Raw genomic sequence first — 24,549 nt, forward strand, 5'->3', positions numbered from 1 at the left:
AGGAACTCCCTACTAAAAATGACAATGCTCTTTTAATTAAATGTTGAGGAAACATGATAATTCTCTAATGAAATATACCCAAGATCTCATGTATGTAAATTTTGGAGCAGCTAAAACTAAGAAAATTCAGTTGTTTCGAGAATTAATTAAATATTACTCTCATTCGGACTGAATTTGTTGTTAATATTTACCAAACGAGTAAGAAAGACCTTGCAATGGCTGACAGTACCATAGCATAACGAATATTGATATATAAACAAATACAATGCAATACCATTGTCAGATTCAAATTTTTCCCACGATCTAAATACCTCACTAATGCAAGCACATTCACTGTTTAGTGGTTGGCTGTAGCCATCTGACCTAACGGCGGACGCTGTACAGTGCGTGTAGTTCGCTAACAGCTCCATTAAAAAAGGAGAAATTTGAACTTTTAATTTAAAAAAGTATACAGAATGCAGGAGGAACACTCAAAAACACAGCAAATTCACATTTATACGCAGTAAAAACGGAAAAAAATAAAGACTTAAAAGTTTTGCATTGACAGTACACATGAAGGCAATATCTAAAGATAAAGTATTTGCAAAAATCAGTATTTGGTATGGAAAACTACATAAAAAATTAAATTATTCCGTGTTAAGGCTTTTATAACTATGGGAAGTGATTAAAAAAATCGAGTTCGCCTACGTGAAGAAATAGGAACGATGAGAAAACCAAAAGCAATTTAAGTACAAAAGACAATTTTACCACAAAAATTTTTCTAACATTTTTCCGCGAGATGAAACTGGGATGCCGACGTCCCGTGCTGCGGTCTGTACTCGATGAACGTAATCCTCGTTATATTTGCAGCCGTAATTGTCCTCTTGACAATGACCGCTAATTTGCGGATGCAGCATGAAAATGTGATGTTTACACTAACCTCTTGATTAAAGTGTCTGCAGTCGGCTATGTAGACCAGACGTGCTTCGCTCAGCAAACATGTGGCGTTTTCCAACGTCATAGCTCTTGTCATTAATTTATACGAGGGGCGCTCAGTAAATAATAGAACACACTTTTTTTTCTGAAAGCAGGTTCGTTCTATGCAAGATTTCAATGCACGATGTTATTCCCCACTCTTTTGGCTACGAAACCATATTTTTCACCATAATGTCCGTTCAATGTTACTGCCTTACACAAACTTACTGGGGAGGCCTGTATGCCCGCATGGTACCATTCTATTGGCCACGTCGGAGCCAATCCCTTGCTGCATCAATAACTTCCCTATCACCCACGTACTGCTACTCATTGAGGGCATCCTTTACTGGGCCAAACAGATGGATGTCGGAACGTGGGACGCTGAAGTCGTTTCTTCGATTTCCTGAGGGTAAAGAATAACCCCTTCAGAGTCCCAGAAGACCGTCACGTGACTTTACAGGCTGTGGGTATGGTTTTGAACTTTTTCTCGGAAGGAAGGTGGTGTGGATTGCCGTTTTGTACAAAGTGATGAACCCATGCCTGTCACAGTGTTCGACAAAAAGTTTACGATCAGCCTTGTAAAGCGCAAGTAATTCCGCAAAAATCGTCCTTCGTTGCTCTTTGTGCTCTTCTGTTAGATGGCAAGGATCCCAGTGGCCGCACACGTTGCAGTATCCCGACCGGTGGAGGAGTGAGTCATCACTAGCGGCGGAAGCGTCCAGCCGTGCACCGAAGTGTTGGTTCGTCGACTACTTTGAATGAGAGTGTCCGCACGTTCCAACATTGCGGGAGTCACAGCCCTGTACGGCCGGCCGACACGCGGGACGTCTGACAGGTTTGCGCGACCTTGCTGTGGTGAGGACAGACGCCTCACACAACGACTCGTCATGCTTTTGTTCACTGGCATGTTTCCGCAGACATTCTGCGAATGGCTATGTGTATCTGTGGCGCTCTGGTTTTTCGCCAGAAGACGCTCAATGACAGCTCTCTGCTTCGAACGCAACTCCGTTACAGATGCCATTTTGAAAACTACGTACCGTGCCGCCACCTGTCGGTACTTTATAAAACTATATGGGTTGAAGGAGGAATATTCCACGATGTCCAACAAGAAATTCCGCAATCTCCAAACCGAAACTGACAAGGGGAGGCCGCCAATTGCGAAATTCAGATTCGATTCATACTGCGCATAATAAAAGCTCATGGCCAGAGCTGTAATGTAGCAAAGCACGAAGTTGCACTTCTGAGCCGTTGTCGAGAAAATCGACAGTTAAAAGTAACCGTTGCGGTGAAATACTCTCTACGATTAGTAATTCTCTACAGCGTCGTGGCGCAGCGGTAAGCGCTCTCGTTCGTAATCCGAAGGTCGCCGGATCGAATCACGCGCTATGCAACTTTTTTTTTTTTAGTATTTGTTTTTTATAATTCAAATATATATATATATATATATATATATATATATATATATATATATATATATATATTCCCGGCAATCAGTTGCAAAAATTATGCATATAATAAGTTGTTGAAAGTCGTTTGTCGTGGAAAAACTGGCGACTTCGAACATCATTATGTTTTCCGCAAACAAAGTTGTATTTCACAAATGTTATTAATTTTCTTCATAATGTTAACCACGCATAGTTAACGGAAGACGTAGAAACGATATTCCGAAACGAATACGTATAGCGTAAGTCAAACGTTCGAATTAGAATAAGAGACCCCACGAACACAAATTTGCTGCGGCAGGTATGAAATATAGTCTCCGTTATTCGCTTGTTACACTTGATGGACAGATGTTGAATGGGCCGAAATGAGCCGCCGCATAACAGCGTAGTTGCCTGCTAACTTCGAAAGAAGGTAGATGCGGTCCCTAGCGCAACTTATAACATTGTCGAAAATCAGTGCGGACGGGAGAGCTTTGGTACACCCTGTTAAAAAAACGGGAAAATGGAGGCGGTACAATTGGAGAGCGATCCGCCTTCACCAACATGCATAAGCAATTCATTAATACTTTATATATATATTTGAATTACAAAAAACTAATAATAAAAAAAAATTGCATGGCGCGAGATTCGATCCGGCGACCTTTGGATTACGAACCCGAGCGCTTACCGCTGCGCCACGACGCTGTAGAAAATTGCTAATCGTCGAGAGTATTTCACCGCAACGGTTTCTTTTAACTGTCGATTTTCTCGACAACGGCTGAGAAGTGCATCTTGGTGCTTTGCCACATTACAGCTCTGGCCATGAGCTTTTATTATGAGCAGTATGAATCGAATCTGAATTTCACAATTGGCGGCCTCCCCTTGTGAGCGAGAATAAAGTGTGTTGAATTACTTACTGAACGCTCCGCTCCTCAAAGCCACAATTCGAATTTTGTAGTTTTATATCAGATTACGGCTAGAAGCACTTCATATATCACAATCCGTCATGTGGCTCAGGAACCGTACACTTGTTAGACACGTTGCTTCACAGTCCCGATATTATAGCGTTCTGTTTTTACTTCACAAGTTAACGGAATTACCATAAAGTCACAGTCCGAACTGTTCATAGGAAGCATTCAACTCGGTATAATTGTCTGCATATCGTATTTTCAAGTTTAATCTTCGGTATGTCTTTCCACGACCTGCATTGCGTCTGTTTTAGCTTCATCGCTCGCGGTAGGCACCGGAACTGTAGGCGTGACGCCGATTTAAGGCATAGTATCAAAATGGTGGCCACGAACACACCCCTCTCACGCCCACGCCCGCGACGCAACAATCAGTCTTTCACTCGCTCGCCAGAAACCTTTCTTAGCGTTTCATCTATCGTTCTCTCGCTACCTTCCTAAAGAACAACTATTCTTTCAATGTGCTATACAATTACAATGTTCAAACTCTTTTGTGTGAAAGCATAATTTTACATTTACATACAACTTAATGTACGAAGAGTGATCAAAAACACCCTTAATAATTTTATTAGGAACAAAGTGAAAAAGATTATATGGAATTTGATTTAACCTCTTTCGAAGTACGGTCCGTGGCTCGTAATGTAGTCATCCCAACGCTGAAGCCATGAGTGGAATCACTTCCGGAAGGCTTCTTTGGCACGGGCGTTCAGCTGCTCTGTCATGGTCTTCTCAGTGTCGGGAATGGTGTCAAAATGTGGTCTTTTAAGCACGGTTTTAATTCTTGGGAAGAGCTAGTCTGGTGCGTAACGTGGATGTGGAGAACCAGGAGAACTTCTGCAGGCCAAAAACATGCGAATCAAAGGCGATGTGTGTGACAGCACGTTGTCGTGGCCATTTCTGGTCTCTTCCCGCATACGACGTTTCACAAACGTTGCCGTGCGCCCTTTTAAGATTCGCCATTTAGAGATGTTCCCTTGGAAAGAATTCTGATCACACTCTGCTCTCAATATCGAAAAAGAGAGCGTGACTTTGCTATTCGATTTTGTGTGAGTGCCTAAAAGGGCGAGTAGATTCACTTATTTTCCAATGAGAAATCTGAATTTTCCTGTCGTTGTCGTACCTGTAGACCCAAGTTTCATCTCAATTTACTGTTCTAGACATGAGGTCTTGGACTGAATGAAGACAATCCTTCAACTCCGTGCAAACTGACACTTGATTTTCTACCGTTCATCACTCATAAATCTGGAAACTAATGTTGTACTCATTCATCTCATTTGCAAATTATCGTTTAGAATGCTTTGCATGGAACTGTACGAGATGCTAAGTTCTTCTGTAAGCACTCGAACAGTTATTCACCCGTTTGAACGAACGATTTTTGCCGTATTTGCACGTTTTCTTCTCTTTTTGAGATTAAAGGACGTCCCGAACGTTGCTCTTTTTCTACCGACTCATTTTCGCTTTTAAATTGGTCATACCACTTGCAAAACAGTCTTCACAGTTACAGTATTATCGCCGTACGCCAATAACTTCAAAATTCCGTGAGTTTCTTTGGCACTTTTTGCAACTTTAAACAGAATGTAATATTTGAAATCTTCGATGCACGACAGATGCGGCAAACGCAACCTCACTGTGCGTCCCTGGGCGCTGACTAACAAGTCAGGACGTATTCCAACTTGACGCTGCCTGTCCCAACGGATCAGGCTATCGGACAAACTACATCAGCGTCAGCATCTGCCGCTAAAAAATGCGTTCATGGTATTTTTTGATGTCATAAGAGGAGAAAACAACAAACAGAAATTCCAAAAACTGTAAATTACAAAACGTGTACAAAAGAAACTCAAATCCTCAGTTACTGTAGATCTCTCCTAAGTGCCAAGAAAAGACAAAGAAAAAGAAGGAAAAAGAAGAAAAATCGTATCGCACAGTAATGGTATGTTTACACGCTATAAAACTATTTGTTCATAAAATTCACAGTTGAAATGTAGGTCCTGTGGCCATTATCAATTGGTGTTCCGCGAAAATTGTGCTTTAGTACACAAGACCAGCCCCTACCTGATCTGCATACAGTTCTCATTGCTGCTGGGTTGTCGGTGTGCTGTATCTCTTGCTGCATTTGATAAGAGGCAAAATCCTCAAAATAGTGACTTGTCAGACGAAATTGCACGCTTCCACTCAGATACTGTCCAGTTTCCGTGTTGTTTGGCCCGCAGAAGAAGTGTAACTTACGTGCTACTATTACGTAATGACCTTTTGCGAAGTAGCCATCTCCAAATATCCATTTGATGCCGTTTCCATCGCAGTGTTCGCTTGGAAAATGTTTCAGATGAAGCTGCATTCACTGACAGCAGCAATACCTGTAGAGTCTGAAACTGATTGTCACCGATAAAGCGTGTCAATCGTGTGTGGCCCTCCTGGGTAAAGATCTTTCTGCGGCCACTGTTCGTACTTCTTGTTATGTGGCTGTTTCTTGTTGTTCTTGAATCAACCTGGATTGTCCAAATCAGCGTTCATTCATTAACAAATAGGGCCACTCACGGTTTGATCGTTGGCACGTTGTAGTATTTATGAGAGTGATTGGGGAAATGAGAAATGAAGTGATTAATACCTTCACTGTTCGTACTATCAGCTGCCTCGCGCTGAACTCGAATTTTGGCCCTCATAAGCTACACAGTGTATTCCTGAATGCTGCACTTCCCACCAGAAAGATGTGCCAGGATCAAAAAACACGGTGGATTTCAGTAAGTAATGTCCGCGGGTAAAATCTTCTCAGGTATTGTGGAAAGGAAAGTGCGAGTATTAGTTGAGGACAAATTGGATGAAAATCAGTGTGCGTTTAGGCCTCTTAGAGTTTGTCAGGACCAGATCTTTAGCTTACGGCAAATAATGGAGAAGTGTTACGAGTGGAACAGGGAATTGTACCTATGCTTTATAGATCTAGAAAAGGCATATGACCGGGTTCCTAGGAGGAAGTTATTGTCTGTTCTACGAGATTATGGAATAGGAGGCAAACTTTTGCAAGCAATTAAAGGTCTTTACATAGATGGTCAGGCAGCAGTTAGAGTTGACGGTAAATTGAGTTCATGGTTCAGAGTAGTCTCAGGGGTAAGACAAGGTTGCAACCTGTCTCCACTGTTGTTCATTTTATTTATGGAGCATATGTTGAAAACAATAGACTGGCTGGGTGAGATTAAGATATGTGAACACAAAATAAGCAGTCTCGCATATGCGGATGACTTAGTTGTGGTGGCAGACTCGATTGAAAGTTTGCAAAGTAATATTTCAGAACTGGATCAGAAATGTAAGGACTATGGTATGAAGATTAGCATCTCCAAAACGAAAGTAATGTCAGTGGGAAAGAGATATAAACGGATTGAGTGCCAAATAGGAGGAACAAAGAACAGGTGGACGGTTTCAAGTACTTAGGATGCATATTCTCACAGGATGGCAGCATAGTGAAAGAACTGGAAGCGAGGTGTAGCAAAGCTAATGTAGTGAGCGCTCAGCTACGATCTACTCTCTTCTGCAAGAAGGAAGTCAGTACCAAGACTAAGTTATCTGTGCACCGTTCTATCTTACGACCAACTTTGTTGTATGGGAGCGAAAGCTGGGTGGATTTAGGTTACCTTATCAATAAGGTTGAGGTTACGGATATGAAAGTAGCTAGGATGATTGCAGGTACTAGTAGATGGGAACAATGGCAGGAGGGTGTCCACAATGAGGAAATCAAAGAAAAACTGGGAATGAACTCTGTAGATGTAGCAGTCAGGTTGAACTGGCTTAGATGGTGGGGTCACGATACACGCATGGGACAAGCAAGGTTACCCAAGAGACTCATGGGTTCAGCAGTAGAGGGTAGGAGGAGTCGGGGTAGACCAAGGGGAAGGTACGTGGTTTTGGTTAAGAATGATTTTGAAGTAATAGGTTTAACATCAGAAGAGGCTTCAATGTTAGCACAGAATAGGGGATCATGGAGGAATTTTATAAGAGGGACTATGCTCCAGACTGAACGCTGAAAGGCATAATCAGTCTTAATGATGATGATGATGATGATGTCGGCGCTCACTTTGCCCAGCACACCTGGAGGCAGTTTTCAGCCATCTTCCCGACTGGTTTCTTCTCCGATGGCGGCAGGCTTCAGCGTGCATGCTGTAAGCTCGGCATAATGGAGTGACAAATTGGGAAGGATTCAGTGCTATTAAAAATCAAATTACAGAAAATTGGGATACCACATGATTTTTATTTTTTTCCATGGAATCACAAAATGAAAAAATAAAAGTCAAGAGAATGATTCTGAGAGTCAGTCTACTACCAGTATCGATGACAAAGTTATTTCTAGAGCACCGCAAAAGTCACATCAAACAGTTTTACACGATCTCACAGTTCTCATGGGATCATACGCAGATGTATTCTTACACAGCTTTTACCGATTCCATTCGTCTTTTTGCGAAATCTTACTCGATACATTACAGTACGTGTTGCCTTCCCGGAAACCGATCGTAGACACATCGTCAGCTATCTTAACGGTTTGGCGCGTGCTCGCTTAGGCGCGCCATTGACTGGTCCGTAGTTTTCACCAATGACTATCAGCATTAGCGGAAGTTTGTATTTAGTTTTTATGTGTGGGCTGAAAAGTAATAAGCTATCAATGCAATCAACGCGAGAAGCACGGTTGCAGATGGGTATTAATATTTAAGCAGCAAATTAAGTGATGTAATTTATGTTCCCTCACGCCAAGCCTCGCAGGTGCTGTCTATACAGGTTCTAGCACGATACTGTTCTTACTCGTACCCTGTTCAGACCATCTGTCTCATGATGTGACGTGTAAGCTTCTCGCTACATTACAGCGACGTGACTCTTCGTGAACTGGATGTTAAAACGTAGCACTACAAAAATGTAGGCGGTGATGTGGCATAAACGCCACAACGTCGGAACACAAGAGCTCGTTTCAGACGTTCTGTCACGTTTCTACGACCATCCATCTTCCTACTCTGATTTCATACTAAAGACTGGCATGTGCCCTCCACTTCACTGCCATGTCTTAGGTCAGCAGTGGAGGGTAACATGACCACCTCGCACGAATTACACACAACATGCTGTTGTGTTGGCAGAAGAGCCAACACCGTGTTACGAGAGGAGGCCGAAATGCACGCGTGTTAGCTCACGCAGGCTGGCGTGAGGAGGGAAGGACTATACTGACGTGAGGTCTGGAACATGACAAGGAATTAGAATTCAGAAAGCGGACGTAATTAGTTTGATACTTAACTTTAATCCATTAATGACCCACGTCGCTCTTGACGGTACAGGAATCACAATGTTATCTGTTCAGAATACATTCGTAGCAACTGAATATGGCGCCTTGCTAGGTCGTAGCAAATGACGTAGCTGAAGGCTATGCCAAACTGTCGTCTCTGCAAATGAGAGCGTATGTAGTCTGAACCATCGCTAGCAAAGCCGGCTGTACAACTGGGGCGAGTGCTAGGGAGTCTCTGTAGACTAGACCTGCCGTGTGGCGGCGCTCGGTCTGCAATCACTGATAGTGGCGACACGCGGGTCCGACGTACACTAACGGACCGCGGCCGATTTAAAGGCTACCACCTAGCAAGTGTGGTGTCTGGCGGTGACACCACACGAGCAACACTCAAAAGAGACCAGTCTTCTCCTTTAAGTGAGGAATTTGTTTAGCGAACGACCAACAAGTGTGGAAAAGTTCAGATTTTTAATATTTTTTTTTCTTGTACCCGTTCACATAAAGCATATGAGCGCTACCGTAGGACTGTCTCATTGTAGGCGTTCAGTTTCAGTTAGTTTCAGTTCAACCTTGAATGTCTTTCGCAGCGCAACTTAGAGTTGTTGATATTCGGCGAAAAACGTGGCTGAGGGCGGGACGGCTCGCCGCTGCTGCCCCACATGTAGTGCAAATAGTTGCAGAGGCCAGATGCGCCGCCGGCCGCTTGTCCGGCAGAGGGAGGGGCGCGTAATGAGCAAAGTTGAGCAGTGCAGTCGGGCTGTGTTTCGGCCCAGTGGTGGGCGGAATCATCAGGATAGTCTGCGAGCCCTCCCACGCATTGTGTCCCTGGCTTACTGCCCACCCCGCCAGCACTAAGCGGATAGAATTTCCAATCGTGCTGTAGCAGTAGGAGGTGATTACGGCAGGCAGACTCAGTCACTGTTTGGGACAGTGAAAGATACTCCCACGAATCATTACTCACACTTAAAATATCGATAACTATTAGCAACGCAAAGAAACGAACTCAGAGTAGCGTAAGGTATAAGCGTCTATCTGGGAATTGCCTAAATAGACTGAAATTTCATGAAACACAGGGTGAGAATCGCATAACGTCACATGCCGTGTTTAACGCAAATTTTGGCAGTCACCGTTTGTATACTCTTTCATTTTCTCACTTGGCTGTTTATATATTTGATGCAAGAACTTAAACTGTTAGTTTACGGAATCAAAAAGTAAACAGTAAACGACAAACTTTCCGTCAACACGTAATATAAGGATACAGGATCCCCACAGCCACGTTCCTTTATATTTCTATCTATTGGAAGCATTACTGATAGTAAAACAGTAAATTGGCTATTTATTCCTTCCTCTACGTTAATAAGCACAGTAATTTGTGTTACCGAGACACCTACAACTTTAGAAAAACGTGTTTAGCAAGCACTACGCAAGAGACTGCCAGCAGCTAGTCCGGCGGTGTGGATTGCCATTCGGTACACAAAACGACGGCTGCGGCTAACATAGCTGATAAGTTGCACACCAGGAATTACGTGTCTGTTATAGCTTGTGGCTGTACCCGCCCTTCCAAGTCTCCCTGATAATGTATTTCAACAATGTAACACAAGATATTTAATTACGAAGAAAGTATGAAAACTGTAACCTGTTATTCACTAATTAATAAATTTCTAGTTACTTCATTACTTATTATTACATTAATAATTACTGAATTACCACATACTACATTACTACTTACCAAATAATGCACAAAAATTTCATCCATTCTGGACTGTTAATCTGAATTAAAAGTATAGAAGATCTGTGTCAGTCGCAAGTATCTTAGTGGTTACACTATCATCTTTGGGTGAAAAGCTTTTTACAATTGAGTTTTTTGTGAAGAGCAATGGCTGCAAACAAAAATCGGTACTACTTTGGAGAAAGAAAATTAACCTAAGAAATTGAAGTAAGCGTTAAGACAGATTGTGGATGAAATAAACTATTGTGACAGACACACATATTGTAAACTTCCGTTCAAATAAAACCATCCTAATACAAGGAAGATTTTACAAATTTCCTTTCACTCCAGTCATTAGGGACGTTATAAACATTTTAATCTGTATGAAAATACATTGTTTTGAAATCAATAATCAATAATAGTGGCTTAATAATTAAGTGTACGCTTCTCACTACCTTACACCGATGTAACTCCTCCTATACTGAAAGTTAAAACGTAGCCCTAAACATGTAAGAAGATGTAGGCGGTGATGTGGCATAAACGTCACAACATCTACACACGAAAGCTTCTTTCATTTCTACGGCCATCCATCTTATAATCTTACATAGTATTATATTCCACTACACTCAATAAATAAGGTTCAATTTTTTTTAATGATATAAAGAAAATTCTCTATCATTCGATATGAAATAAGCATCAACTCTCTTTAATATACAACAGTAATAATTTTAAAGTTAAACCAAATGTGAGCATTTACTCTAACTTCAGTTTGCTCAAGCCATTAGTTGGTAAATACCCTGCAACCGTATACTGATAGGAAATAAGAGTTATGTCTTAGTAATAATTTTTACCTCTTTAACCACACTGTGTAACCAGAGCTGAATATAAAGAATGAAATAAGAAATATATGACGAAAAGAAATTTTTGGTAATATACTGGGCCATAATCTTACTAACAAATTTAATTAAAAGTAAACCACTTTATTTCTAGATCAAAAAGACGAAAAAAAAAAAATTCAGCAACTACCAGCAGAATTTAATTTACTAGTGCCTTTTTCTTTTGGAAACAAGGCAAATGGTGGTAGAATTGACAAAACATCTATAATAACTTTAAAAGAACTGAAAACAGACTCCCAGGAAAATTTTCTGAAATGCTGACATTAAATCCAAGCCTTAAAACAGTTGTTTAAAGATCATCAATGTGATGTTTAACAATACCTTACAGATTTAAGCTTTAGAAGCCTACAAAGTGATTAACAGGTGATTAACATCTGACATCCACTGCAAAGTAAAATACATAACATGTAAAGCATAAAATATAATCAGTTTGTCGAACAGACAAGGCGCCCATTTGGCCTAAAAGAACTTTCTTTTGTTTATGAACAGCACTCAACCTGGTTGGCCTGCTGACTTTTAGGCTCTTGCTTTAGCACGGTTAACAGCAAGAGCAACCACTTTACGATTAATCATTTTTTTTTACTCAAGACCCTTTTAGTGGGACTCACAATATAATCCTCATGTTTACTCAAGCTATTGTGTAACATATAAATTATTAGTTAACAAGTTTAAAAAACATTACAACACCAAAAGACGCTGAAGAAAATTTGTAAGCTCGTTGTGTACTGCTTAATTTAGGTAACCCCAGTTAGCGCGGCCAAACCCTGGTGAGAGGCTTCTACACCACTAGTTTAATAGTCCAAAACACACAGTAAAATGGCTTAAATGGGATCACCTCAAAGGTTCACAAAAAATGCTTTACAGATGACAGTGGATAATCAGAATGGTAGGGAAGAGAATAGCATTTTCACACAAAGAGTATAGCGACTGGGACTGTAACTGAAAGCTCACCATAATTTCCAGCAAGTAGGAACATAGTCAACCGCCCGATCAATGGCTCCAATTGGTTGAGCACATCCACTGGCCGCCCGTGTGTTCAGTCCTTTGGAACTGACTGACAGGAAACCAACACGACACTGCAGTGAACACAGGCATCTTCTGAATTATCCAAATACAAATAGGTGCCCAAGTAACACACTGAAACAACTTCTACATTGGGTAATGTGGAGGACACAAGTCATCTCGTAAACCGATCTGACTAACATACCACATGCAGCAGCGAACCAAGGATCTGATTGGCTACCAAGTCACGGCGGTAATTACATGCCGACGCCACACAAACGGTTTGGCACCCGATCACTGACAGAGAGAGAGAGAGAGATACTCTTGCCACGTTAACTCTTAAATCGAGAAGAGAGATCAACTGATATCCAATTGCGCCGCGATGTATCCACACGGTACAGTCACCTTGTCGCTGAGATATGTATGTTGTTGGAATTGATCAAATCCGAAATGTAATTCTTATATCTCACACATTTCTAATAATCTAATTATCTCCGTAAAAGTTTGAAGCTAGTATTGCTATTAAGTACCGAGTGCAGTGACCTCTTTCTCTGTTTGACACTTCCTTAATGACAGCTTCCTTACACTTACAACGTCAAAAATTCAGAGTTCATACGGAGTTAGAAATGTGTTGTTGTTGTTGTGGTCTTCAGTCCAGAGACTCGTTTCATGCAGCTCTCCATGCTACTCTATCCCGTGCAAGCTTCTTCATCTCCGAGTAACTACTGCGACCTACATCCTTCTGAATCTGCTTAGTGTATTCATCTCTTGGTCTCCCTCTACGATTTTTACCCTCCACTCTGCCCTCCAATGCTAAACTGGTGATACCTTGATGCCTCAACACATGTCCTACCAACCGATCCCTTCGTCTAGTCAAGTTGTGCCACAAATATCTCCGCTCCCCCTAATTCTATTCAATACCTCCTCATTAGTTACGTGATCTGCGCATATATTCTTCAGCATTCTTCTGTAGCACCACATTTAGAAAGCTTCTATTCTCTTCTTGTCCAAACTATTTATCGTCCATGTTTCAAATCCATATATGGGTACACTCCTTACAAATACTTTCAGAAACGACTTCCTGACACTTAAGTCTATACTCGATGTTAACAAATTTCTCTTCTTCAGAAACGCTTTCCTTGCCATTGCCAGTCTACATTTTATATCCTCTTTACTTCGACCATCATCAGTTATTTTGCTCTGAAACGTCCCCTTTGAACAATTTATACAAGACTGTGCTTAAACTGATACACAATATTTTTGTTAGCGCAACGCAATCTGACTTTCAAAATTCCCTGCAAAAGAATGGCCCTGACTAACATTAAACTATGCCTTTCACAAATCACTTACCTCACAAAAATCTTCGCTCCTCAAGCTACTGCAATACAGCGAGCGCCACTACTGCCAGCTAAATAAAAGATTCAAACTATGGAAGGCACTAACTACTGATAGGGATAGTTAGCAAATGAAAGATATTAATAGAGAACAAACAATGTATTTACCTTGATATCATCATATATAAATATAGCAGTTCATGACAAATTACAAATCTCCGCCATCTCTCTCCCCACATCCACCACTGCTGGCGGCTCACCTCCAACTGCGCAACGCTACGCGCTGTTCACAGCCAGCTGCCTAACACTACAATGGCGAGTATTACAACAATGCAAAGCAGACACAGACTGCCCACAGCACAGCCAGTGATTTTCATACAGAGGTGGCGTTACCAATAAAAAAACCTAAACAGCCTACTTACATAGAGAAAACATAAACAGCCTACTTACATAGAGAAAACATAAACAGCCTACTTGCATAGAGAAAACATAAACAGCCTACTTACAGCTCCCCAAATAGCAGAACTCCTTGACTACTTTAAATGTCTCATTTCCTAATCTAATTCCCTCAGGATCACCCGTCTTAATTCGACTGCATTCCATTATCCTTGTTTTGCTTTTGTTGATGTTCATCTTATATCCTCCTTTCAAGACACTATCCATTCCGTTCAACTGCTCTTCCAAGTCGTTTGCTGTCTCTGACAGAATTACAATGTCATCGGCGAACCTTAAAGTTTTTATTTCTTCTCCATGGATTTTAATACCTACTCCGAATTTTTCTTTTGTTTCCTTTACTGCTTGCTCAATATAAAGATTGAACAACATCGGGGAGAAGCTACAACCCTGTCTCACTCCCTTCCCAACAACTGCTTTCCTTTCATGCCCCTCGACTCTTATAACTGCCATCTGCTTTCTGTACAAATTGTCAATAACCATCATTGGCTTTCGTGTCAAGGGTGGAGGTATCTCCGAAATGGCTAAGTCTTTAAATAGTTCTTGCGCCGCGGTGGTTAAAGCATATCGTGTGTGACAAAATGGCGCTATTCCAAATGGAAGTGGAGGCCATTGTGGTGCACCACAGACCGTGGATTAAAGGGTTGAACGACGGCTCCGGTAGTGGGTACGGGCGATGAAAGTGCAATCGCCGAGCAACTGTCCACCCAGATCAACCAAGGGGTTGTCAACAGTGGCTTCTCAATGACCGTTCTCCGAACGTTTCTGCGTGTGGGCTTTCGTACCAGGCTCCTAGTTCACGCACCCATACTGACTTTCGTTCGAAGGTGGTGAAGGCTGGATTTTGCAGCCCCATTCCGTTAACTGGACATCCACTGAGCAGCAAAAGGTGTTTTTAGGCGACTCATATTTTATGCACCATCGGAGAGATTGGCGCTGGCTTGTACAGCGTGTAACGACTGAAAAAAAACACCCTGCAACAATCGCTGGAAGTGACATGTCCGGAGGAGGGAGCGTTATGGTCTGGGGAATGTTTACGTGGCATTCCGTGGGTGAGCTCGTCGTTCTGAAAGACACAGTGGATCATCACAGGTACGCATCTATCCTAGGCGACCATGTCCTCACCTACATGCAGTTTTTTTCTCGACACGGTGGCATCTTCCAGCAGGACAAAACATTGTGTCAAACAGCTCGCAGTTCACTTGCGTGGTTTGAAGAGCACCAGTATGAGTTTATTTTACTCCACCGGTCACCAAACTGCCCGGATTTAAGCGAGACGGAGAATCCGTGAGATCACCTCGATCGGGCTGTACGTGCCATACGTGCCCAACCGAGAAACCTGGCTCAGCTGGAGACGACCCTGGAGTCGGCAGGGTTCCACGTCGCTGCCGGTACCCTCCAGCACCTCGCTGACCTTCTTCCTGCACGACACGCAGCGCAGCATGTCGCGCTGCAAGATGTGACTATTCAGGCTTTTGACACGTGGTCACTTTAATGTGACTGGACACTGTAAAACCACGCTTTGTACATACTGTAAAACACGGAGATTTTGATATTTTAACTCTGTTGCAAACAAGTATTCAGTGGTAGCCTCTTTAATCAGATTTTCCGCTGTGTAGCAGTGTCAATAGTCAATGCTATAATTAGGCCGAGTCACCACAGTACGTTGTATACCCATTTAGTTGTACTGTGAGAAAATAAATTAATACAATGCTTGGTGTTCATTTAGAAGTTGCTCATGAATACAGATCCATTTTTTACAAATCACGTACTCTTTTTAAGCATTCTCCTTCTTGGGATAGAACGTCATGTGCAATTCCTTTTCTAACAGTTGCATGTGATGTATCGTCGACCTGAAGCTTGTAATTATACACTCCTGGAAATTGAAATAAGAACACCGTGAATTCATTGTCCCAGGAAGGGGAAACTTTATTGACACATTCCTGGGGTCAGATACATCACATGATCACACTGACAGAACCACAGGCACATAGACACAGGCAACAGAGCATGCACAATGTCGGCACTAGTACAGTGTATATCCACCTTTCGCAGCAATGCAGGTTGCTATTTTCCCATGGAGACGATCGTAGAGATGCTGGATGTAGTCCTGTGGAACGGCTTGCCATGCCATTTCCACCTGGCGCCTCAGTTGGACCAGCGTTCGTGCTGGACGTGCAGACCGCGTGAGACGACGCTTCATCCAGTCCCAAACATGCTTAATGGGGGACAGATCCGGAGATCTTGCTGGCCAGGGTAGTTGACTTACACCTTCTAGAGCACGTTGGGTGGCACGGGATACATGCGGACGTGCATTGTCCTGTTGGAACAGCAAGTTCCCTTGCCGGTCTAGGAATGGGAGAACGATGGGTCGATGACGGTTTGGATGTACCGTGCACTATTCAGTGTCCCCTCGACGATCACCAGTGGTGTACGGCCAGTGTAGGAGATCGCTCCCCACCCCATGATGCCGGGTGTTGGCCCTGTGTGCCTCGGTCGTATGCAGTCCTGATTGTGGCGCTCACCTGCACGGCGCCAAACACGCATACGACCATCATTGGCACCAAGGCAGAAGCGACTCTCATCGCTGAAGACGACACGTCTCCATTCGTCCCTCCATTCACGCCTGTCGCGACACCACTGGAGGCGGGCTGCACGATGTTGGGGCGTGAGCGGAAGACGGCCTAACGGTGTGCGGGACCGTAGCCCAGCTTCATGGAGACGGTTGCGAATGGTCCTCGCCGATACCCCAGGAGCAACAGTGTCCCTAATTTGCTGGGAAGTGGCGGTGTGGTCCCCTACGGCACTGCGTAGGATCCTACGGTCTTGGCGTGCATCCGTGCGTCGCTGCGGTCTGGTCCCAGGTCGACGGGCACGTGCACCTTCCGCCGACCACTGGCGACAGCATCGATGTACTGTGGAGACCTCACGCCCCACGTGTTGAGCAATTCGGCGGTACGTCCACCCGGCCTCCCGCATGCCCACTATACGCCCTCGCTCAAAGTCCGTCAACTGCACATACGGTTCACGTCCACGCTGTCGCGGCATGCTACCAGTGCTAAAGACTGCGATGGAGCTCCGTATGCCACGGCAAACTGGCTGACACTGACGGCGGCGGTGCACAAATGCTGCGCAGCTAGCGCCATTCGACGGCCAACACCGCGGTTCCTGGTGTGTCCGCTGTGCCGTGCGTGTGATCATTGCTTGTACAGCCCTCTCGCAGTGTCCGGAGCAAGTATGGTGGGTCTGACACACCGGTGTCAATGTGTTCTTTTTTCCATTTCCAGGAGTGTATTTTACAGCAGATCTGCCTCCGTTATTCTCCTCACCTCCTATCTCCAAAAGCCGCACACATATACAGAACTTACGACACTGTCCATTCGATCAGTATGAATCACTTTTTAACAATAATATTACACACAGAGTACTGTTCATTATTTCACTACATGCATACTACTTTCTGCTACATACTAACATATCAGCAGAAATAACTGATGCAAACCATTTCTCATACTAGTATTTCGTGAGAACCTGCTTACCACTCGCTGTGTGTCTACCGACTGATTGATAAGCTGTTTTTGGTGGGGGCGATAACTTCCCGCTCGTTTGCATGTCACCGGTACATCCGATCCAAAGATATGTAACTTTCAACTCTACTCGAGTGAGATTTTATACAATAGTGTACAATATCGATTTGTCTTATGTGTTATTACATAACTCTGCTGTTACTTGAAATAAAACGAAAAAAGTTACATTACAATCATAAAATGTCTCGAATACTATAGCTTTAGTAAGTTTTTAAAAATTTACGTAAATATAGATGTGAGAAAAAGTACTACTGTGCTTTGCTTATAGTTGTATTTAGTGTAGATATGTTACAGTGCCTATTATAATTGGTGTATATGGCGACTGATCAATATTATTAACAATTGGTATGCCTGACAGACCGTTCTTATGAATAAATAATAAAAAAGAGTTCTCACAATGACTACTATTACTAAGTCTCTTCGCTCTACATTCTGCAGGGCCTTTACTCAAAGTGCAGATAATTACACAGCGTTCAAGTGGCACTTTGAAGCTGAAGCTATCGATACATATCAGCATATATTTTTGTATTTTTTTACAAATGGTAATCAAAGACCGTCTTCTTTTTTTCGTTACCTGTGGCAGCAGCACGTATTACTAATTAACTAATAAAGAGAATGCGCTCACATGGACTGTCCTGAGTCACAGGCCGACGTATCCACGCGTTTATATGCGGACCTCCACGTCCAACAGATCGCTCGCCTCATGTCACTCAACAATGTGATTGCACCTGCGACTGACCGGTCGCCATTGCTAGGATGAAGTGCACCGCCAAGTCTCAGGAGTAGATAAGCACGTGTCTGTGACTATCAGGCAGCGCGGAGAGTCTGCAGCCAGTCTGTTTCGTGTCCCCAGGTTCAAATTGTTCAAATGGCTCTGAGCACTATGCGGCTTAACTTTTGAGGTCATCAGCCGCCTAGAACTTAGAACTAATTAAACCTAACTAACCTATGGACAGCACACACGTCCATGCCCGAGACAGGATTCGAACCTGCGACCGTAGCGGTCACGCGGTTCCAGACTGTAGCTCCTAGAACCGGACGGCCACTCCGGCCGGTCGTGTCCCCAGGAAGAGTGACGACCTCCACTCGGCCGGCCTCTGTTTGGTGAGCGGTGCCTGGACGATGTTTGCTACCAAGTGTCTCAAGTGGATGATCATTGTGTGTACGGTGTGTTGCAAGCAGCCTGGCGTGGTTGTCTGGCGGCTCTCTGCTTCTTTCTGTCTTGGTGTCCTCTAGCAACCTATGCTTTGGTGCTGTACGTGCCACTGACTAGAGAGTGATGCATGGATCCAGTGTGCTGCCATGTTTCACAAGCAGAAGTATGTTGCAGGTAGCCTGGAGGGGCTGTCCAGCGGCTCTCCACAATCTGATAGCTTGATGTCCTCTAGCAATGTGATTGCCTCCGCTACGGCATGGCATGTACTACTGAGTGGTGAGAGGTGTATGGACCCAGTGTGACAAGTGGGTGACCATAGGTCCATTCCACGCTTTGAAAGCAGCCTGAAGTGGCTGTCCAGCAACTCCCTACAGTCTACCGGCTTGCTGCCCTCTGGGAACGCAACCGCCTCTGCTGCGCCATTACACGAGTTGCTCACTGGCGAGTGGCACATAGACCCAGTGTGCCGCCTCATGCTTGTGCCACCACAGGTCACAAGTGGATAACTGTGGGTCTGTTCTACGTGTTGTAGGTGGCCTAGAGTTATTGGCAGCTGTCGATGGTTTGCCACCTCCGTTGCACCACTGCACATGCTACTGACTTGCGTGGGCTCGGTGTGCCAGTACATGTGACAAGTGGATGACTGTGTGTCTCTTCCACATGTTCCAGGCAGTTTGGAGTGGCTGTCTAGTGGCTTTCTACCATCTGCCAGCTATATGGCGTCTAGCAACACGACCACCTTGTAGCCTCCCCCTCACTTATCGACCTTAATGACAGTAAAAATTAAACAACGTGTACCTAATGGAAATTTGGGATAAGCAATCGTCACCGAAGTTAATCTGTCGTAAAGAGGGAGGAAAGCGTTACATCTAAATGAAAGGAAAAATGCAAATGAAACTGGTGGAAATTAATTTTGAGAAAGGGTAAAGTTAATAAAGAAAGTAAATGTGGGGTCGTTACGTTAACAATTGACTGGCGGTAATTAGATATTTGAGATTTGGGGAAAATTACGGTCGCCAGTCCTATGGACAACTACTATAATAACTGAAAATGAAAGGTTATGACACATACACTCCTGGAAATGGAAAAAAGAACACATTGACACCGGTGTGTCAGACCCACCATACTTGCTCCGGACACTGCGAGAGGGCTGTACATGCAATGATCACACGCACGACACAGCGGACACACCAGGAACCGCGGTGTTGGCCGTCGAATGGCGCTAGCTGCGCAGCATTTTTGCACCGCCGCCGTCAGTGTCAGCCAGTTTGCCGTGGCATACGGAGCTCCATCGCAGTCTTTAACACTGGTAGCATGCCGCGACAGCGTGGACGTGAACCGTATGTGCAGTTGACGGACTTTGAGCGAGGGCGTATAGTGGGCATGCGGGAGGCCGGGTGGACGTACCGCCGAATTGCTCAACACGTGGGGCGTGAGGTCTCCACAGTACATCGATGTTGTCGCCAGTGGTCGGCGGAAGGTGCACGTGCCCGTCGACCAGGGACCGGACCGCAGCGACGCACGGATGCACGCCAAGACCGTAGGATCCTACGCAGTGCCGTAGGGGACCGCACCGCCACTTCCCAGCAAATTAGGGACACTGTTTCTCCTGGAGTATCGGCGAGGACCATTCGCAACCGTCTCCATGAAGCTGGGCTACGGTCCCGCACACCGTTAGGCCGTGTTCCGCTCACGCCCCAACATCGTGCAGCCCGCCTCCAGTGGTGTCGCGACAGGCGTGAATGGAGGGACGAATGGAGACGTGTCGTCTTCAGCGATGAGAGTCACTTCTGCCTTGGTGCCAATGATGGTCGTATGCGTGTTTGGCGCCGTGCAGGTGAGCACCAGAATCAAGACTGCATACGACCGAGGCACACAGGGCCAACACCCGGCATCATGGTGTGGGGAGCGATCTCCTACACTGGCCGTACACCACTGGTGATCGTCGAGGGGACACTGAATAGTGCACGGTACATCCAAACCGTCATCGAACCCATCGTTCTACCATTCCTAGACCGGCAAGGGAACTTGCTGTTCCAACAGGACAATGCACGTCCGCATGTATCCCGTGCCACCCAACGTGCTCTAGAAGGTGTCAGTCAACTACCCTGGCCAGCAAGATCTCCGGATCTGTCCCCCATTGAGCATGTTTGGGACTGGATGAAGCGTCGTCTCACGCGGTCTGCACGTCCAGCACGAACGCTGGTCCAACTGAGGCGCCAGGTGGAAATGGCATGGCAAGCCGTTCCACAGGACTACATCCAGCATCTCTACGATCGTCTCCATGGGAGAATAGCAGCCTGCATTGCTGCGAGAGGTGGATATACACTGTACTAGTGCCGACATTATGCATGCTCTGTTGCCTGTGTCTATGTGCCTGTGGTTCTGTCAGTGTGATCATGTGATGTATCTGATCCCAGGAATGTGTCAATAAAGTTTCCCCTTCCTGGGACAATGAATTCACGGTGTTCTTATTTCAATTTCCAGGAGTGTATAATTAGCACTAAAAGCGTGGCATTTGAGGGTTGAGACGTGTTGTGTGAAAACTGAATGTTTGTCAGAAGTAATACGTTTCACTACAATCTGACTTAATTTAGCAAAAAATTAATAAAACCGGAAAATTGAAAGTTAATTTCGTGACTGAAATTAATAGTGAACTTTGTTATTGTAGCCAGCTATGAATAACTTAACTGAACTTTAAAATTAAAGCAGTGAAATCGAATGATATTACTTTAATGCTGGCGTTTGAATTTCAACGACACTCGAGTTCATTCCGGAAAAGGAAGGGATCCTGCTTGGTAATGCAGTTGGGACAATGAGCTACAAAGGTTCATGCTAAGTTGCTGTAATTTTGAGAGGAAAATGGGACAATTTTAAAAGCTGAGGTCTGCCATACAGTCTAAAACTTTACCTGCTTCCAGTCTTCCTTGTTGGTTGATTGAAGGTTTGAAGTCGTCGGTCGAGGAGGTGGCGACAATCACTCATTGTCGGCCGTAGCTGTTGCAGAAGCTGGATGTTGGCGCGCCTTCTTCTCGACACGGTCTCCAGCCGAAACGGGCTCTTGATATGCACCAGCTAATGCTTCCCGTCCGCGACACCGTGTCAGAAACTATCATAGAAAGTCGTGCGCAATTACATGCTGCCAAACCGCGAAAGCGCGGCAACTCGTGGGAGCGTCACTCGACACATCTGCTCCACCGCCCTACTCCAGCCAGACTCTGCTCTCCCCGGGCTCCACGCGGTAGAGTTGACACTACCAAAGATTCTAAACACTTTGGTTCTCCACACGACCTATCGATGTTATCGTTCGATAGCATAGAATTCCCTAGGCAAGACCCAGCGTAAAAATACAAATAGTAAAACAGTTACGATACATAAAGATGCGGAAGTGTCATATCTTCAGGTAAACAAAATAAGGAAAAAAATTTATAGTACAATAGATGGAAAAAGGAGGATATGCACTTTCGCCGTTACAACCTCTGCTGCGCTGCTTCATGACTGGCTTATGAGGCCTGAACCACGCGTATCACAATGTGTCAGAAGTGGACGTCAGTGTTTCTATTTCGTATGTTGCAGGCGGCCTGGAATGGCTGTCCCCGCTGCCTGCTGGCAACCACCTTTACTTGGCCGCTTCATGTGCGGTGTCTGGACTATGTGCATCAGCAAGTGCCACAGGAGAACGACCTCGCCTGTGTTCCGTGTGTTGCAGGCAGCCTGGAGTGGCTGTCCAGCGGCTCCCCGCGGCCTCTCAGCCCGCTGGCCCCCGGCAACACGACGGCCGCCACTGCGGCGCCGCTGCACGTGCCGCTGACTGCCGAGCAGTGCGTGGAGCAGGCGCGCCGCCACGTGTCGCAGGCCGAGCTGCTGGACAGGGGGCGCCCGCTGGCCAGCGAGTTCGAGATGGTGGCCTTCTCGCACTTCACGCTGAGCCGCGTCTACCCCGTCGAGCTGGCGCTCGGGAAGCGCGTCGTCGAGAAGCCCATCGGCTTCCGCAAGCTGGACCTCCTGGAGGCTCTTATGCAGGTCAGCGTGCTAGAGATCAGAAGTGAGCTCCGTGTACTCGCCTTAAATTCGCCCGAGAGTCCTGTAACGTCATCACCGAACTTGTCGTCTCCGTGTTTCCGTAGACTCGACCCGCGCGTCTCCGCTCCAGCCCACTCGTCACCTTAGTGTGTTGTCGGGCCTAGGTGGACACGACTCGCTCAGAAATGAGTGCGAAAACACGAGTCCGCGGAGTCGCGGCATTCCCGCTACATTCGCAACCGTTTTGAAAGACATTTCCGCCATTAAACTGCAAATTATAATTCTTTTACTTCACACAACAATCATGATTTCGGCCGGCCGCAGTGGCCGAGCGGTTCTAGGCTCTTCAGTCCGGAACTGCGCGACCACTACGGTCGCAGGTTCGAATCGTGCCTCGGGCATGCCTGTGTATGATGTCCTTAGGTTTAAGTAGTTCTAAGTCTAGGGGACTGATGACCGCAGATGTTAAGTCCCATAGTGCTCAGAGCCATTTGAACCAATCATGATTTCGACTTTATAGCCATTCTCAAAAGTAAATTAAAGTGTCAGAAAATGGCCCATTTCTTCTTAGAATAGCACTTGCAAACTACGTCATCAGTTATTTGATGGAAGCAAGTTATATACCAGTATAACGACTGATCGATTCACAGTGCATACCGTTCTGTTTAGACGTACCAATATGTATATAAAACCTTTTGGAAGACTGCTTTAAATTTATTTTAATATCTATTCAGAGAATGTCTAACAATTACGTTGACATGCGTACACTTCCCTGGCGTTACCGAGTTTGTAATGACAGCACTAGCAAACATGAAATGAGGATGTGGTCAAGCAGTAATCATCATTAATTATTGAACTACATTACAGAAATGAGTCATAAACTACACAACTTGCTTGTAGCATATAAACGCAAGTTGCAATGACCAAATGAAAACCGAAATAAAGCCCTTTTGTGCCACGGGGATTTAACAGTGCCGTTACTCTCCGTTTTCGTTTGATGCAACACGTTTTCTAATGGTGAAGCTGGAATAAACAAGAATACGACAATTTTATCTGCGCTGAACGAAATTTGTGTATTTTTCGTCTGAAGCGTGGACTCTACCGTGAAACGTATTCCAGATATCACGCCTCCTCTAATGGAATACATTTGCAATTGTGTACTGTGCATCAATTAATTTTCATCTTACACCCTCCACAGTCTCGCAAAATACAGCTTCGTTAAAGGCCACCTGATCCAAACAATCGGACATTTCGCCTTGTCACTTTGCTTCTTTGCAGACGCAAGACTGCGTGCGCATATTTCGCACTAACAATAAAGCACGACTATCCCTACACTCCTTGCACGGTTCAGTAAGAGGGAACGAGTCAACGAGTACGAAGCGACTGCAGCGCCATCGTTGTCACACGCGTCATACTCGTGGAACTACAGCGGGTACGAAAGAAACTCCTTAGCACTGTTGTAACAGTGGTGTCTTTATTTGTGAATTACGCAACCCGAGCATTAGATCCGTACTCTCCTCGTTCCTGTTCCCTACAGCATGCCTCTGCCCTCGTGGTATAGTTCTGCTGTCTCCTAGAGATGCAATGGCCAATCAGATTATCGTGACCATCTGAGTCCAGGGTAATAATTGTTTACAGCGTAGACAGCGGTTGGAAGAGTGGGGAAAGATGCAAGGCAGCGGACGACATTTCGCACTCGTAACCATATCGATCGAACCATATTGTAACAGTGTTAACCACAGCTGTTCAAGAGTGAGTGGCAGAGTGTTGATACAATGAGCATGGCAGTTCAAGTGGGCCCA

General features: G+C 44.8%; 1 protein-coding gene across 1 annotated transcript in view; it reads left to right on the forward strand.

The window, feature by feature from the left end:
- The window catches only part of LOC126459917 (chondroitin sulfate N-acetylgalactosaminyltransferase 2-like), a 163,294-nt gene that overhangs the window by 87,859 nt on the left and 50,886 nt on the right, over positions 1 to 24,549 (forward strand). Inside the window, exon 5 of the mRNA XM_050095890.1 lies at positions 22,434 to 22,747. Within this exon, the coding sequence (XP_049951847.1) occupies positions 22,434 to 22,747 (314 nt within the window). The remainder of the gene's footprint in view (positions 1 to 22,433; positions 22,748 to 24,549) is intronic.

This window comes from Schistocerca serialis, chromosome 1 (assembly GCF_023864345.2).
Source record: "Schistocerca serialis cubense isolate TAMUIC-IGC-003099 chromosome 1, iqSchSeri2.2, whole genome shotgun sequence".
Classification (NCBI taxonomy): domain Eukaryota; kingdom Metazoa; phylum Arthropoda; class Insecta; order Orthoptera; family Acrididae; genus Schistocerca; species Schistocerca serialis.